We start from the raw sequence: 15,302 nt of genomic DNA on the forward strand, positions 1-15,302 counted from the left end.
CGATATTGGAGATATCATTGTCGGCAGAAGTATGGATGTCGTATATCCATGGCACAGCCTTATTCGATTCGTAAGGGAAAGGTCTTGGAGCGACAATCCTTAACGGCGTGGGACCCTCCCCTTTTTCTGTCTTGATTACCAACAACGGCGTCGTCGTGTGTTCACTTTGCGCAGTTGTTGGTTTGCATTTTATCACAAATGGCGTGCGATCCATTCTGAACATACGCATCGATTAATTCTTTCTTTTTATTAATCTTATTTATTAATTACTAGGAGAGATAAATGCAAAATGAATGACTAATGAGATGCAAAGGCAATAAATCTCAAAAATACTGTTTTATTCATTAAAGAAAGTGTACAACTTATCATACGATGCTTTGAAGCAATTTTTTACAATATAAGAAAAGCCGATAAAAACCCACAGGCGGGTTCATTTTTCTTCTCCATTCGTCTTCGGCTTCCTCCACATGGCGTGCTATTGCTTCAACTTGCATATGGACGGCTTGACTCATATCATCACTACTTTTCTGAGCGTCCTTTGCCTTTTGAGTGTGATAGTTGATCATGGCCTGCAACTCGTTAAGCTCGTCTTCGGCTCGATCCTTCTCTTCTCGGAGTCTAGCCATTTGTGCTAGTCCCTCCCTTTCCTTTTTGCGGAAATCGGAAAGGTTTGCGGTTTGTTGTTGAGCAACTTCCCGCCATTGTTGTGCGTCGGATCGAGTCAAGAGCAGATCGTCTTGCATGTTCTTGATCAACTGTGCCTGCCTTGCATGTTCGGCTTCAAGGTATGCTATCTTTGCGTTGACTTCTTGGAGTTGACTACTCGGTTCAACCTTTGGCATTTTGAATGCCCGAGTAGTCTCCTCATTGAGGTTAGCACACTCATCCTTGAGCCGCTCTATCTCGTGGTCTTTCTTCTTGCATTGCCTTTGAAGACCATCAATAGTAAAACTGGATTCTTCATTTTTCTCTTCAAGAACTCTCATTTGAGCTCCCATAATTTCCAGCTTTTTGGTCAAGGCGTCGACTTGTTCTTGCAATGCCTTCCTTGTTGCTGTGGTTGCACAAGAAGTGGATGGTTGAGGCACCCCCCTCTTGCTCCTCCATTCCTCATAATCAATGGAGACGGATACCCGAGGCTTTCCAAGCTCGAGATCTCCCTCATAGGTTGGTCTCTCCCACGCTCTCATGACAGCGTGCATGTCCTTCTGATGCTCATAATCGAAAGAGAAACACAACCCTCCAAGCTCCTCTATAGTAGGAATGATCTGAGTCCTCATCAGTTGCCTCATAACCAATCTTGGTGAGTAGGCTATGCAACCTCTGAGGCCCATCAATGGTATGCTTGGATAACTGCCGCATCTCATCAATACATTGCTTGGGCGGAACCAAGGGCAAACCCACGTGAAGTGTTCAATACTCCACTGTTCCATCTCCTCCTTCCACTCGGAAGCATATCGGCGGCGTACGGGGATCTTCGAAAAACTTCTCAACGGATCGGGCAAAGTCCCCATATGACTAAAGGCATAAAAGTGTGTGATGCCCCACACATACAACAAGGAGGTGCAGCATCGGATGATTTTTCCTTGCTTCTGTTGAGACAAATGAACAGAGAACAAGGTGTCGGCAAGAATGGCAGGCACGGGACTCTTCATGTGTACGTCCCAAGCGAAGAAAGCGTCCATCGCAGCATGGTCCACTGTGTTAGCGTAAAAGGGGAAAAGGATCATCCCAAATACAGCTAACGCTAGAGTTTTGTTGAAAGCTAACCAATCTCCCTCACCAGCCAAGGAAGAAAGGTGGTCTTCAATCATAGCAAGCTTCCAACCTTTAATACTGCCGTTCCCCACTAAGGCAGCTGATCGTGATGGTAATTTGACCTGAGTGGCAACTCTCTCCACGGCCACATGGTTATCATGAAAGATATAGACCCCAGCTGATTTGGGCCATCGTAGCATGAGCTCGTACTCCTCGAGAGTAGGAACTAGGTCAAACTGGGGGAACTCGAAACAATGTAGATCGAGACTCCAAAAGTGGACCAATGCTCTCAGAAAAGATGGATCCACACAAATCTTCATCAAGTCGAGAACTCGTCCATAGGATTTTTCGAACTCCAAACGAGCCTCTCGTGGCATCAAGGTACAGAGGTGATCCAACCTCTCGGCACGGTACAATAAGAAGTCCACTTTCTTCAATTGCCCTTGCACTCCCCTAGATCCCTCCATGATCTACAATAAAATGCATGATATGAGATGATGGAGATGAATATGCATGCATAGTGTTTATTTAACTAAGCATTATCATGTTTTTTGGGATTTTCCTAACATGATGCATGATATTGCTTGGTTTGGGTAAATATCATTATTTTTTGATATTTTGTATCTTTTTGTATTTTTGGGTGAAAAGGGAAACTACCTATATGAATGCAATGAAGGTAGACGTTAACACCATGTACTTAGAAGATCCTTATTCCTATTTATTATTATTATTTTTTTTATTTACAAAAAAGAATGTTGTATGTTTAAAAGGTGCAATGTATGCTCATACCATGTACTAGAAAATCTTTATTTCTATTTATTTTTATTTTACTAGGGATGTTGTATGTTTAAAGAATGCAAATGTATGCTCATACAATGTCACATAAAAATGCACACACAATTCACTCATCCACGAACAGTCACGAGCGAATCACGAGGTAGGGGTCTCCTGCAGAAAAGTGCATATTCAAGGAGGATCTAACTGTTCTCACTTGGTCAAAGGCCCCCAAGGTGCCCCCATTATAGGGACCCAATTCCTCTCGTCGTAGGTCGATGGAAAGCTCCAACGCACCGTCGGACTCAAGTTCATGGTTATCACCTTGAGTGATGTTTTCCGACAACGGTCTCGTAGGCTCCTATAGACCCATTCAACCGGCCGTACTAACATACACTCCCTATGGATTACCACTCATGCCCCCGGGTATAGAGGGAACTGTTGTGTGCAAAGGTTTGTGTGCAATTTTTATTTCAAACAATTGCGGAAATTTAAACAAACAACAGTTATTTAAAGCCAAATATATAAAGCATGTTATCATACAAGCAAGGGGTAATGAAGTAATTTTTTAACTATTATTTGTTAAAAACAATCTGTCACTAAATGGGACTGACTCTCGAAGCTTCCCCAGTGGAGTCGCCATCTGTCGCCACCGGCCCGAACGGGCTTTCGGCATTCGCGAAGGATGGTTGGACTCGTCTATTTGTTTAAAAATGTGGATTGCTAGAATGACTTATTCTCAAACTGAGACCTCGTCAAACGAGCAATTTTATTAAAAGGCTCACCAATCCATATTAATCCCAAGCGGGACCCTCCATGGATTAGTGGTTTTCGCAAAAGGAGGGTTCGTGGAGTCGCCACCAATGTTTTACTCAAAACATTGGAAAAAGGGATAAGGCAATTGATTTTAAAAATCAACTTTGGCCATTACAACCAGAGTTGGGTAAGGGAGTCGGTTACGCGTGGGGAAGGTGTTAGCACCCCACAGCGCCCCTTTTGGGTTCCCTATGACAGATTATTTTCTAAAATAACAGCGTAAAATTACTAAATTACCCCTATTTATTCTAAGCAATTATAAATTAACTATCTACATGATGACAGTTTAAATATGCACACAGAAAGCAGTAAAAGGGAGGATTTAAGAAGAAACCTCTTGAAGCGTGCTTTATATATTGAGTAAAACTGGGAAGCTTTTTGGCGTTCCCTCGCTCTACAAGCTCGCTCGCTCCTTCTTAAAAAAACTTTTAACTATGGAAATCCGGAGGATTTCCCTTCGACTAGGTTCGATCCTCAAGCAAAATGGCTCGGGGCTCAAGAACTTCGTCGGATCAACTCTCCGAGTGATTTCTAGGGCAGAACACTGCTCAAAAACCCCAGAATACTCAAGGAGAGGGTTAAAACTATCTCCAAAAAGTGTGGAATGACGTCCAATTGACGTCATATTTATAGGGAATAGGCGCAATACGGCCTACAGGAGCAATACGGCCGTATTGAAATTTTTGAACTTCAATACGGCCGTATTGAGTTCAATACGGCCGTATTGAAATTCAGAAATTTCAATGCGCCCGTATTGAGTTCACTGCGGCTGTATTGAAGCTTCAATACGGGCGTATTGATTTCAATACGGCCGTATTGAAGTTTTCAGAAACTTCAATACACCGTATTGAGTTCACTGCGGCCGTATTGAAGCTTCAATACGGCCGTATTAAGTTCAGTACGGCCGTATTGGGCTTCATTCCCTCCACTTCCTGATTTTGAGCTATTCTAAGACCTCTAGACCTACAGAGAACCCTCCTAGGGCCTTCCAGGGGTCCTTCTGGCTGATCTTCCTTCAGTCTTCGAGAGTCTTCAAGCTTTATTTCCGACCCGGACAATTTTAGGGGTCTACAGTAGTCCCCATCGGTTTCTTATTAGCATTTCCAATTTGAAACTGAGATGGTCTCTTTTGAGGATGTTTCCCCCTACCAAATCCAGATGATCCCTCTGGACCCTTTGCCATTTTATTTCCTCCTTCAAATCTTTCCACTGTTTTTGCCTTTTCAACTAAAACTGGAAACTCCATAATTCCCATAGGAACAATAGTCTTTCTCAGCTCAAATCTTAGACCCTCACTAAACTTCCTGCACCTCCAGGCTTCAGTGATAGCTTGAGAATAATACCTAGCCAAGTGTTCAAACTTGACCACATACTCTTGTACTGACATATTTCCTTGTTGCAGTCTCAAAAATTCAGCTTCTTTAGCATACCTGGCACTATCTGGAAAATATTTCTCTAGAAACACCTTTTTAAAGTTCTCCCAATTTATCACCTCCCCTCTAGCTTCCATCATAGCTTGAGCACCTTTCCACCAGAAACTAGCCTCACCCACCAACATATAAACAGCATAAACTAGCTTATTCTCCTCGGGGCATTGCATCACCATGAAAATTTTCTCCATCTCCTCAATCCACTGGTCAGCAACTTCAGGTCCATCAACACCTGTAAATTGAGGAGGATTCCCTTTTCTGAACTCTGACAAGCCCCTATACTCATTAGGTACCTCAGCCCTAGCTGCTTCAGCTGCAGCCTGGTTGGTCTCCATCTGAGCCAACAAAGTATTCTGTTGTCCAATAGCAGCAGCAATTTGCTCCATAGCTTGAGCAATCTGTTGCGCATCCACGCCTGAAGAAGGATTAGAATTGTTTCCCCTACCAACCATCCTAATCAAGATGAAAGATCAAGGAACCCATGAGTTTACACCAAAACACATAAGAAATTCTTTTCAAAATCCATTTCCTCACAATAGAAACATAACAAGACCATTTCCCACAAATCCTAAAGAGACTCGACCAGCTCTGATACCAAAATTGTAACAACCCACCCTAGGCCGTCACATCAAAACCAACTAAAATAAAATGATATATAATATAGAAAATAGAGCAAAAGCCAGCTACGCTAGAATGTAAAAATTTGTCTTCATAATATCAAACATAATTATATCAGAGTCAGTCTTAGTAAAATTATACAGTAATCCCATAATAACATCATATAAGACACCCTAGGTGCTGGTCAAGCTCTAAACCTAGCTACTTCTCAAAGCAGCTACCAAAGACTTCTTGCTATCCCAAAGCCTCACACCTGATCTGCTCCCCCACAAAGTGAGATCATCACAGTCCAAACCACATGGAAACATAAGGGTTAGCACGTATAAAAACCAACCATAGTACAATAAAATGAAATATCATTAAACTAGATATTCATCAACAATACATATCCATACCAAGGAAATGAACATTAAAATAGTTATTTCCATGCCAAATATAAACCAATCCAGAATCTAAGGTATACACATCCATACCAATGTATACATATTTAATAAAGAAATCCATAACCAATGTATACAATCCATACCATATGTATACATATTCCACATCCAAAAACAAAGTCACACCACTGTATAATCCATGATGTAACCAACACATCCAAACCAAATGTTGGCCTCAACACCATCCAAACCAAGTGTTGATACGGTGAAACATGTCAGCAACCCATGTCCCACGCCTAACCTCTCATGGAAAATATACAGTTGGATTTACGTCGTCACGTAACCCTGGTGGAGCCACCTCATCCATCGGTATGACTCGGCCCAGACCCATACCGGTAGCAAATAGAATACTTAGAGGAGTACTTCAGAATTCACCTAACATCTGAAGTGGTTTATTATATAATCCTTGGAAAAGTTCCTTATTGGAATCCTCACCATGGGATTCACAAATTTTATAGTTTTCCAAAGATTATATCCTGATCTCACCAAGAGATCTTCCATACCATAACCTTACTCCTCTGAGTTCTATTAGCTTTTCCAAACCACATGCACATAGCATATTTCATAATTACATACAACTTTTCCATAACCATGCCAAATCATTCACTAGAACAATCATATCTAGAGTTCTAGACCTCCTTTTTGGGTGATTCCAATGCCATTAGAAAGCTAACATCTAAGGCTACAACTTTCATGACAAAATCAAAATACTCATGAAAAGTACTATTCATGTGAATAGTAATAGTACTATGCACATGAACAGTAATTTCTGAAATCAATTCGTGACTGAATAGTAAACTCAAATTGAATGAATAGTAAATTCAAATTGAATGAATAGTAAATTGAATGAATAGTAAATTATGCAATCAGACGGAATTCATATGAATAGTACTATTCATGTGAATAGTAACTTTCACGACAGAAAACTTGAAAATCATCAAAATTCCTTCCAATTCATGAATCCAATCCAAATTACACGAAATTGAACCATTATAAAGCATAAACAATATCCAGAAACAACATTTTAAGCAATAAAATCAAGTTTTAACCATTAATTCATGCAAATCATGAAGAAATCATGAAAACCCTATCAAACCCCTTTTTCCTCAATCCATCCTTAATCAAGCTTAAATCATGAAATTAATATGATATTTCAAACCCATACATACTAGATTAAGTCTTATAAGTACTACCCTTACCTCAGAAACTTCAGAAATGCAAGATTTGGACAAACCCCCAAATTCCCAATTCAAACTTCAATCTCAATTTTCAAGGCTTTAGAGGCCAAATCTCCTGAAACTCCAGTTGTGAAGATTGATCCTGGCTTGATAAGCTTCCCAAATATGTCCTCAGCTTCCCTCCGGACCAGAGCCTTTCTCTCTCTACTTTCTCTCTCTAAAAACTGTCTCTGTCTGACAAATGAAATCCTCCGGTCCTAAGTCCCTATATATAGCCATTTTTCAAAATTTCCAAATTTCACCCTTAGCACCTATTCACCTCAAATATCCTATTCCTTGAAGTATTTCAACTCCCTAAGCTCTGAAACAACCTCAAATTCACTCAGAAAGACCAGATTTATCTTATGTTCCTATCCTTCGATCTCCTACCCATCTTATTCCTTTCCATGCAATACTCACAACTCACCACCATATGAAATGCAACATGTGTCAACACACAAACAAATATCACTTTCAGATATAGATGCTTGGAATAATGAGTTGCATGCCATAATACTTCACTTAACCAAGATGAGGAGGAAGGTGATCAGTCTTCTTCCCTCTTAATACTGGTTCAGTATAATGGTGTACAATGCATCATTCACCAAATTCATGCACACACATGCCTATACAAACTATCAAAACATCAACCTCTCATCTCATACTATAAAATCACTATCATGCTTAAATAACTAATCAAAATCACATTAACATACAAAATGCATAGAAGTAAGTACATTCCAAATCCACATAAATAACATATACATACATACATATATACTAAATAACTTAGTATTTTCGATGGTGTTACAGCTTGTAGACCCCTGAAATTGTCCGGGTCGGAAATAAAGCTCAAAGACTCTCAAAGACCGAAGGAAAGTCAGCCGGAAAGACTCCTGGAAGACCCTAGGATGATTCTTTGTAGGTCTAGAAGTCTTAGAGTAGCTTAGAATAAGGGTGTGCGAGGATTGGAGCTCAATACACCCTCCCAGAGGTTCAGTACGGCCGTACTGAGCCATTTGAACTGCAATACGGCCGTAGTGAACTCAATACGGCCGTACTGAAGTTTTTGAACTTCAGTACGGCCGTACCAAATTCAATACGGCCGTACTGTAGTTCAAAAACCCAGTACGGGCCGTATTGACCTCCCAGGCCGTATTGCGCCTCAATCCTATAAATAGGACGTCATTGGCACGTCCTCCCACACTTTTGACAGATGTTTGGACCCTCTTGCGGAGGATTCTTGGGTTTTTGAGCTATTCTCTGCCCTAGGAACCTCTCTGAGAGCCAACCCGACTAAGTTCTTGAGTCATGAGCCTTGAAGCTTGAGACTCGAACAAGTCGAAGGGAAATCTCTTTGATTTCCATAGTTAATATTTGTTCTAGGGAAAGGAGCGAGCGAGCGTGTAGTGGGAAGGAGCGCCAAAAAGCCTCCTAACTCTTTTTGAATATATAAAAGCACGCTTCAAAGGTTTCTTTCCAAGTCCTTTCTTTTACCGCTTTCATTTATCGCTTTTTGATTGTTGCATTGCACGCTTTCAACATGTAGATATTATACTTATAATCGTTTCTAATAAATAGGGGTAATTTAGTAACTTTACACTATTATTTATGAAATAATCCGTCATAGGGAACCCGAAAGGGGCGTTGTGGGGTGCTAACACCTTCCTCGCACGTAACCGACTCCCTTACCCAACTCTGGTTGTAATGGCCGAAGTTGATTTGCGAAAATCAATTGCCTTATATCTTTTTCCAATGTTTTGAGTAAAACATTGGTGGCGACTCCAAGAACCCCTTCTTTTTGCGAAAACCACTAATCCATGGAGGGTCCCGCTTGGGATTAACATGGATTGGTGAGAGTTATTTAAACAAAATTGTTAGCTCGATGAGGTCTCAGTTTGAGAATAAGTCGTTCTAACAATCCATCATTTTTCAAAACTTAAAAAGAGTCCAACCATCGTCGCGAATGCCAAGGTCCGTTTCGGCGGGTGGCGACAGATGGCGACTCCACTAGGGAAGCCTCGAGAGTCAGTCCCATTTAGTGATGGATTATTTCTAAAATGATAGTCTAAAAGTACTTCATTACCCCTCGCTTGTACGATAATATGTTTTATCTAATTGGCTTTAATAACTGTTGAATGTTTAAATTTTCGCAATTGTTTGAAATAAAAACTGCACACAAACCTTTGCACACAACAGTTCCCTCTATACCCGGGGGCATGAGTGGAAAGCCATAGGGAGTGGATGTTAGTACGGCCGGTTGTCGAATGGGTCTATAGGTGCCCGTAGACCGTTGTCGGAAAACATCACTCAAGGTGAAAACCATGAACTCGAGTCCGACAGTGCGTTAGAGCTTTCCATCGACTTACGACGAGAGGAATTGGGTCCCTATAATGGGGGCACCTTGGGGGCCTTGGACCGGTGAGAACGGTTAGAACCTCCTTGAATATGCACTTTTCTGCAGGATACCCCTACCTCGTGATTCGCTCGTGACTGTTCGTGGATGAGTGAATTGTTTGTGTATAGGTCTATGTGATATTGTTTGTGCATTAATAATAAACCTCGTAATAAGGTCTAAGAATAACCCCCATGCATGAAAAATGTCATGACATGAGAGGAAAGACCATGTGTGAAAATATAATAAAAGTGAGGAGCATGTGCATCATTACCAATAAGACATCATGCATCCTCATAACCATTCATTTTAGGCTCACTAATACCCCTTGACATAAGCGAAAGAGACCCATGACTATTGAGATTCTCCGTTGGGGAGAGATCATAAGTCAATGAGGGTGGTAAACCTCCGTCTTAAAAAGGCAGCGCCTTAAAGATGGAAGGTTATCAAGCTCATGTCAAGAGTGTATTCATTCCATAAATAAACTAATTAGATTAAGCATTCATTTTAGAAAGTGGCTGGTCATCTCTCTGTCCTCACGCGCGCGCAGAAACTCAAGAAAATGGACGCGTTGGAGGAACAAAACAAGAAGCTTACAACCGAGCTCTCACAGCTTAAGGAGCAAATGGCGCAAATGATGGAACTCATGCGTCACCAAAACATACACGGGGCTCAACACAGTGACCATGAGTCCCATCATGAGGAGGAGCATGAGCAAGAACCTCCGCAAGCTGTACCCCCTGGGGCGGGGATTACAATTAGAGAGCCCGAGATTTCAAAGGAACAATTCCACGCTCTCGAGGACTGGTTGTGGGCTATGGAGGGGCATGATTTTGATATCAAAGATGCCGTCGACATGTGCTTAGTGAGGGACATCCAATTCCCTCCCAAATTTAAACTGCCCGATCTCCCAAAGTATGTGGGATCGACTTGCCCCAAAAGTCATCTCACCATGTATTGCCGAAAGATGGCTGCATATGCCACTAATGAAAAGCTCTTAATCCATTGCTTCCAAGAGAGCTTGGCTGACACCGCACTCAACTGGTATATGCAGCTGGATGGGAATCAGGTGCTTACATGGAAGCAGTTGGCCGACGCATTTCTCAAGCGCTACAAGTATAACATCGACCTAACACCCAATAGGTCCGATCTTCAAGCCTTGAGTAAGAAAAGTGATGAATCCTTTAAGGCGTACGCCCAACGATGGAGGGAGTTGGCGGCACAAATAGAGCCCCCGCTGTCGGATAAGGAGACGGTGTCCCTGTTTATAAACTCGTTGACCGGTCCCTATTATGACAAGATGATAGGGAACACGACAACACTCTTCTCGGACATCATCACTGTCGCCACCGGCCCAAACGGGCCTCGGCGGTCGCGAAGACGGTCGAGCTCGCTTTTATTTTAGTTTTGAAAATGTATTGGATTATTAGAACGACTTGTTCTCAAACTGAGACCTTGTCGATCTTATCCAATTTATTTATTAAATGTCTCACCGATCCATGTTAATCCCAAGCGGGACCCTCCATGGATTAGTGGTTTTCATAAAAAGGAAGGGTTCGTGGAGTCGCCACCAATGTTTTACTCAAAACATTGGAAAAAGGGATAAGGCAATTGATTTTATAAATCAACTTCGGCCATTACAACCAGAGTTGGGTAAGGGAGTCGGTTACGTGTGGGGAAGGTGTTAGCACCCCACAACGCCCCTTTCGGGTTCCCTATGACAGATTATTTCTAAAAATAATAGTACAAAATTACTAAATTACCCCTATTTATTATAAACGATTATGAACAAGATATCTACATGGCGAATAAATTAGATATGCGATGCAACAATCAAAAAGCAGTAAAAGGAAGGATTTTGAAGAAGAAACCTTTGAAGCGTGCTTTTATATATTTCGTAAAACTGGGAAGCTTTTTGGCGTTCCGTCGCTCTATAAGCCCGCTCGCTCCCTCCTATAAAATTTTGACTATGGAAATCCGGAGGATTTCCCTTCGACTAGGTTCGATCCTCAAGCAAAATGGCTCGGGGCTCAAGAACTTCGTCGGATCAACTCTCCGAGTGATTTCTAGGGCAGAACACTGCTCAAAAACCCCAGAATACTCAAGGAGAGGGTTGAAACTATGTTCAAAAGTGTCCAATGACGTCCAATTGACGTCATATTTATAGGGAATAGGCGCAATACGGGCTACAGAATCAATACGGCCGTATTGAAATTTTTGAACTTCAATACGGTCGTATTGAGTTCAATACGGCCGTATTGAAATTCAGAAATTTCAATGCGCCCGTATTGAGTTCACTGCGGCTGTATTGAAGCTTCAATACGGTCGTATTGATTTCAGTACGGCCGTATTGAAGTTTCAGAAACTTCAATACGCCGTATTGAGTTCACTGCGGCCGTGTTGAAGCTTCAATACGGCCGTATTAAGTTTAGTACGGCCGTATTGGGCTTCATTCCCTCCACTTCCTTATTTTAAACTACTCTAAGACCTCTAAACCTACAGATAGCCATCCTATGGTCTTCTAGGAGTCCTTCTGGCTGACTTTCCTTCGATCTTTGAGGGTCTTCGAGTTTTATTTCCGACCCGGACAATTTTAGGGGTCTACAGCTGCCCCCCCTTTACTTAGTCGGACGGCCTTTTGGTGTACCGGCTGACAAGTAAAGGAGTTGACCCAATTGTCCGGGTGATGCGCCGACCTTCTGACTTGTAGCGTCTTCCGGTGGAAAATTGTCGAGTAGCCTCTCCAGGTTTTGCTTTGCTTGCTGCCCAAGCTGGAAGCTGTGAGTACCCGCCTCTCCAGGCTTAGCTTCACTCTTTGTTCGAGCTGGAAGCTAAGTACCCTTGTGACAACGGTAGCAGTGTGAGTTTCGCCTCTCCAGGCTTAGTCTCGCTCTTTGTTCGAGCCGGAAACTAAGCACCTTTGTGACGACGGTGAGCAGTGTGAGTTTCGCCTCTCCAGGCTTAGTCTCGCTCTTTGTTCGAGCCGGAAACTAAGCACCTTTGTGACGACGGTGAGCAGTGTGAGTTTCGCCTCTCCAGGCTTAGTCTCGCTCTTTATTCGAGCCGGAAACTAAGCACCTTTGTGACGACGGTGAGCAGTATGAGTTTCGCCTCTCCAGGCTTTGCTTTGCTTGCTGCCCAAGCTGGAAGCTGTGAGTACCGCCTCTCCAGGCTTAGCTTCACTCTTTGTTCGAGCCGGAAGCTAAGTACCTTTGTGACGACGGTGAGCAGTGAGTACCTCCTTTCCAGAGATAGCTTCGCTCATTGCTCGAGCCGGAAGCTGCATACCTCCGTGTTTGTGACGACGGGGTAGCGTGAATATCTCCTTTCCAGGGATTTGTGATGATTTTGTCTCCACAGTCCACGATGCTGCTTCGACGGTTGTTTTTTTGATTTTTGTGCCACTGAGGGCTGGATAACGCAGGGATCCGTCTAGGGGATGTGCAGTCATTCATAGGTTCCTGTGCCCCAACTTGCATTGCATTGTTGGTACCCATGGGGAATTTCTGACTCCTTGGGGTGTAGACACAGATGCTCTTTCTCTCTGAGTTGAGCGATGCCTTATGTTTGGCTGACGTCCTTTGACGTTGGTGGAGTATCCCGGTTTATCCTTATTCGGGTATCTCTTTTTGATTTTCTGATTTTTGCTGCCTCTGTGTAGGCTGTTATCCGCTGGGGATTCTGGATGTTGATTTTGTCTCCACAGTCCACGATGCTGCTTCGACGATTGTTTTTGATTTTTGTGCCACTGAGGGCTGGATAACGCAGGGATCCGTCTAGGGGATGTGCAGTTACTCATAGGTTCTTGTGTCCCAACTTTCCATTGAGTAGTTGGCGCCCATTGAGGAATTTCTGTTTCCTTGGGGTGTAGACACGAAGATGCTCTTTCTGAGATGAGCAGTGCCTTATGATTGGCTGACGTCCTTTGGACGTTGGTGGAGTATCCCGGTTATCCTTATTCGGGTAACTCTTTTTAATTTTTGGATTTTGTTGCCTCTGTGTAGGCTGTTATCCGCCAGGGGATTTTGTCATTGGTTGTGATTGGCCTCTTCTGTTAGGCAGATCATCTTGATGTTCAATGATAGGCTGAGAGCCGGATTCCGCTTGGGGAATGATTATTAATCTTTTCGATTTTTTCTCTTTTTTTGAAAGAGTGCCTCTGAATAGGCGACTGGGGATTTGAAGTTCAGTGTTCGGCTGAGTGCCAAATTCCGCTTGGGGAATGGTTATTGATGTTTTTTTTGATTTTTCTCCTTTTGCAGGGATGCCTCTGAGTAGGCGACTGGGGAATGTGGGATCTTATGTATCCCAGAGTATTATTTAGGAAGCCTCTGCAGGCTTAGCCTCACTCAGCGCTTGAGTCAGAGAGCTATCTTCCACTGAGGAAGTTTTAAGTCCTTTGACTTGGATATTCTGCTTGGGAGATCGTACTTCCATTGGGGATTTTGACGATCTTGCTTGATAGCTCTTGCTGGGGATTTTGAGTCCAAGAGCGTGAGTTGAGGTTTCTCTGGGGAGTATTATTTCTGCGAGCCTCTCCAGGCTCAATTATTCTGTTTACTGAGGAGTATTGTTTCGGCAAGCCTCTCCAGGCTCAGTTATTCTGTACAAACTGATGAGTATTGTTTCGGCAAGCCTCTCCAGGCTCAGTTATTCTGTATGACGCTGTTGATTTTCTGAATCTTTGCATTTTGTTTGCTGCTGTCATACACAAGCAATTTTCTATTTTTTCTATTTTTATGCGTTTGCCTCATGATAAGGTATTTAAATGTGCAACTACTGTGTGTGATGCACGTAATGCAATTATTATTTTTTTTTTGTTCATTTATTTAGAAAAGTGAACGGCTCTCCTTATCCTCTTCTTCTTTTAGAGGGACTTCTGTCATTGACGCGAGGGAATATTTTCGTGAGCCTTTGAATGCAGGAGTTTAAAGATTTTATAGGAACCCCTCCAGTTTTCTTTTATTGACCGATTATTAAGAGTTTCGTACAATTTTTAGAAACATCAATTTAAAGGCATAATCACAAGGTCAAGAGAGAAAAGAAACAAATGGATATTTCATTGATATTCAAATGTTTATACAGAAAGATTTACAAAGGGATTTTCTGAAGAATGGCTGGCCAGGGTAGGCTGTACATTTTTGGCTTAAACAATTACATCTGTGATTGCTGCCCTTCCCGTTCCCTAGTTGCTTCGGGTGAGATGCCTGAGCCAGGAGTGTAGATGCTGCAAGACGCTTGCTTCTTAGAAGATTATCACTTGAAACGCCTTTTCGGTTTTCGATTCAAGTGATCGTTGCTTGCTTTACTTTTTGCATCTTATTCTTTTGCCCCTAATTTTTGCCTAGGACATGTCCTAGCGGGGATAATTTTGCCTTTGTTTTGCCTAGTACCCTTGTACTGGCGGGCTTTTCGTTTTGCCCTAACTTTTGCCTAGGATGCCCTTTTTGGGTTTTCATCCTAGCGGGCTGATGCAAGCAACGTCTTCAAGCATAATACTTCTTTACCATGTCAGCGTTGACTGGGTATCGAAGTTCTTCTCCGTCCATGTCTGTGAGAATCAATGCTCCTCCGGAGAAGGCTCGCTTCACCACGTATGGTCCTTCGTAATTTGGGGCCCACTTTCCGATTTTGTCCTTTTGAGCTGGTAGCAATTTCTTCATCACCAGCTCTCCCTCATGGTAGATTCGAGGATGGACTTTCTTGTCAAAAGCCTTTTTGATCTTCCTTTGGTAGGCTTGACCATGGCATATGGCGTTCAGTCGTTTTTCTTCGATAAGGTTCAATTGGTCGTATCGACTTTGAACCCATTCTGCCTCGGAAAGTTTTGCTTCCATGATTACTCTCAGAGAAG

General features: G+C 42.5%; 1 protein-coding gene across 2 annotated transcripts; it reads right to left on the minus strand.

Moving 5' to 3' along the window:
• Nucleotides 1–2,134: 2,134 nt before the first annotated feature.
• Nucleotides 2,135–8,954, minus strand: LOC145958307 (uncharacterized). Of its 2 annotated transcripts, none has more exons than XM_083075221.1 (2): nt 7,036–8,954; nt 2,135–5,231 (listed from the first exon to the last, which is right to left on the minus strand). In XM_083075221.1, exon 2 carries the CDS (start codon nt 5,228–5,230, stop codon nt 4,409–4,411), a length of 822 nt encoding a protein of 273 aa, XP_082931347.1. In that variant the 5' UTR covers nt 5,231; nt 7,036–8,954; the 3' UTR covers nt 2,135–4,408. The 2 variants fall into 2 exon arrangements, 1 of the variants encoding a protein (XP_082931347.1); XR_014434050.1 differs by lacking the exon at nt 2,135–5,231 and adding an exon at nt 5,480–5,654.
• Nucleotides 8,955–15,302: the final 6,348 nt, after the last annotated feature.

The sequence above is a fragment of the Cajanus cajan genome, chromosome 5 (assembly GCF_000230855.2).
Source record: "Cajanus cajan strain Asha chromosome 5, NIPB_CcT2T_4, whole genome shotgun sequence".
Taxonomy (NCBI): Eukaryota; Viridiplantae; Streptophyta; class Magnoliopsida; order Fabales; family Fabaceae; genus Cajanus; species Cajanus cajan.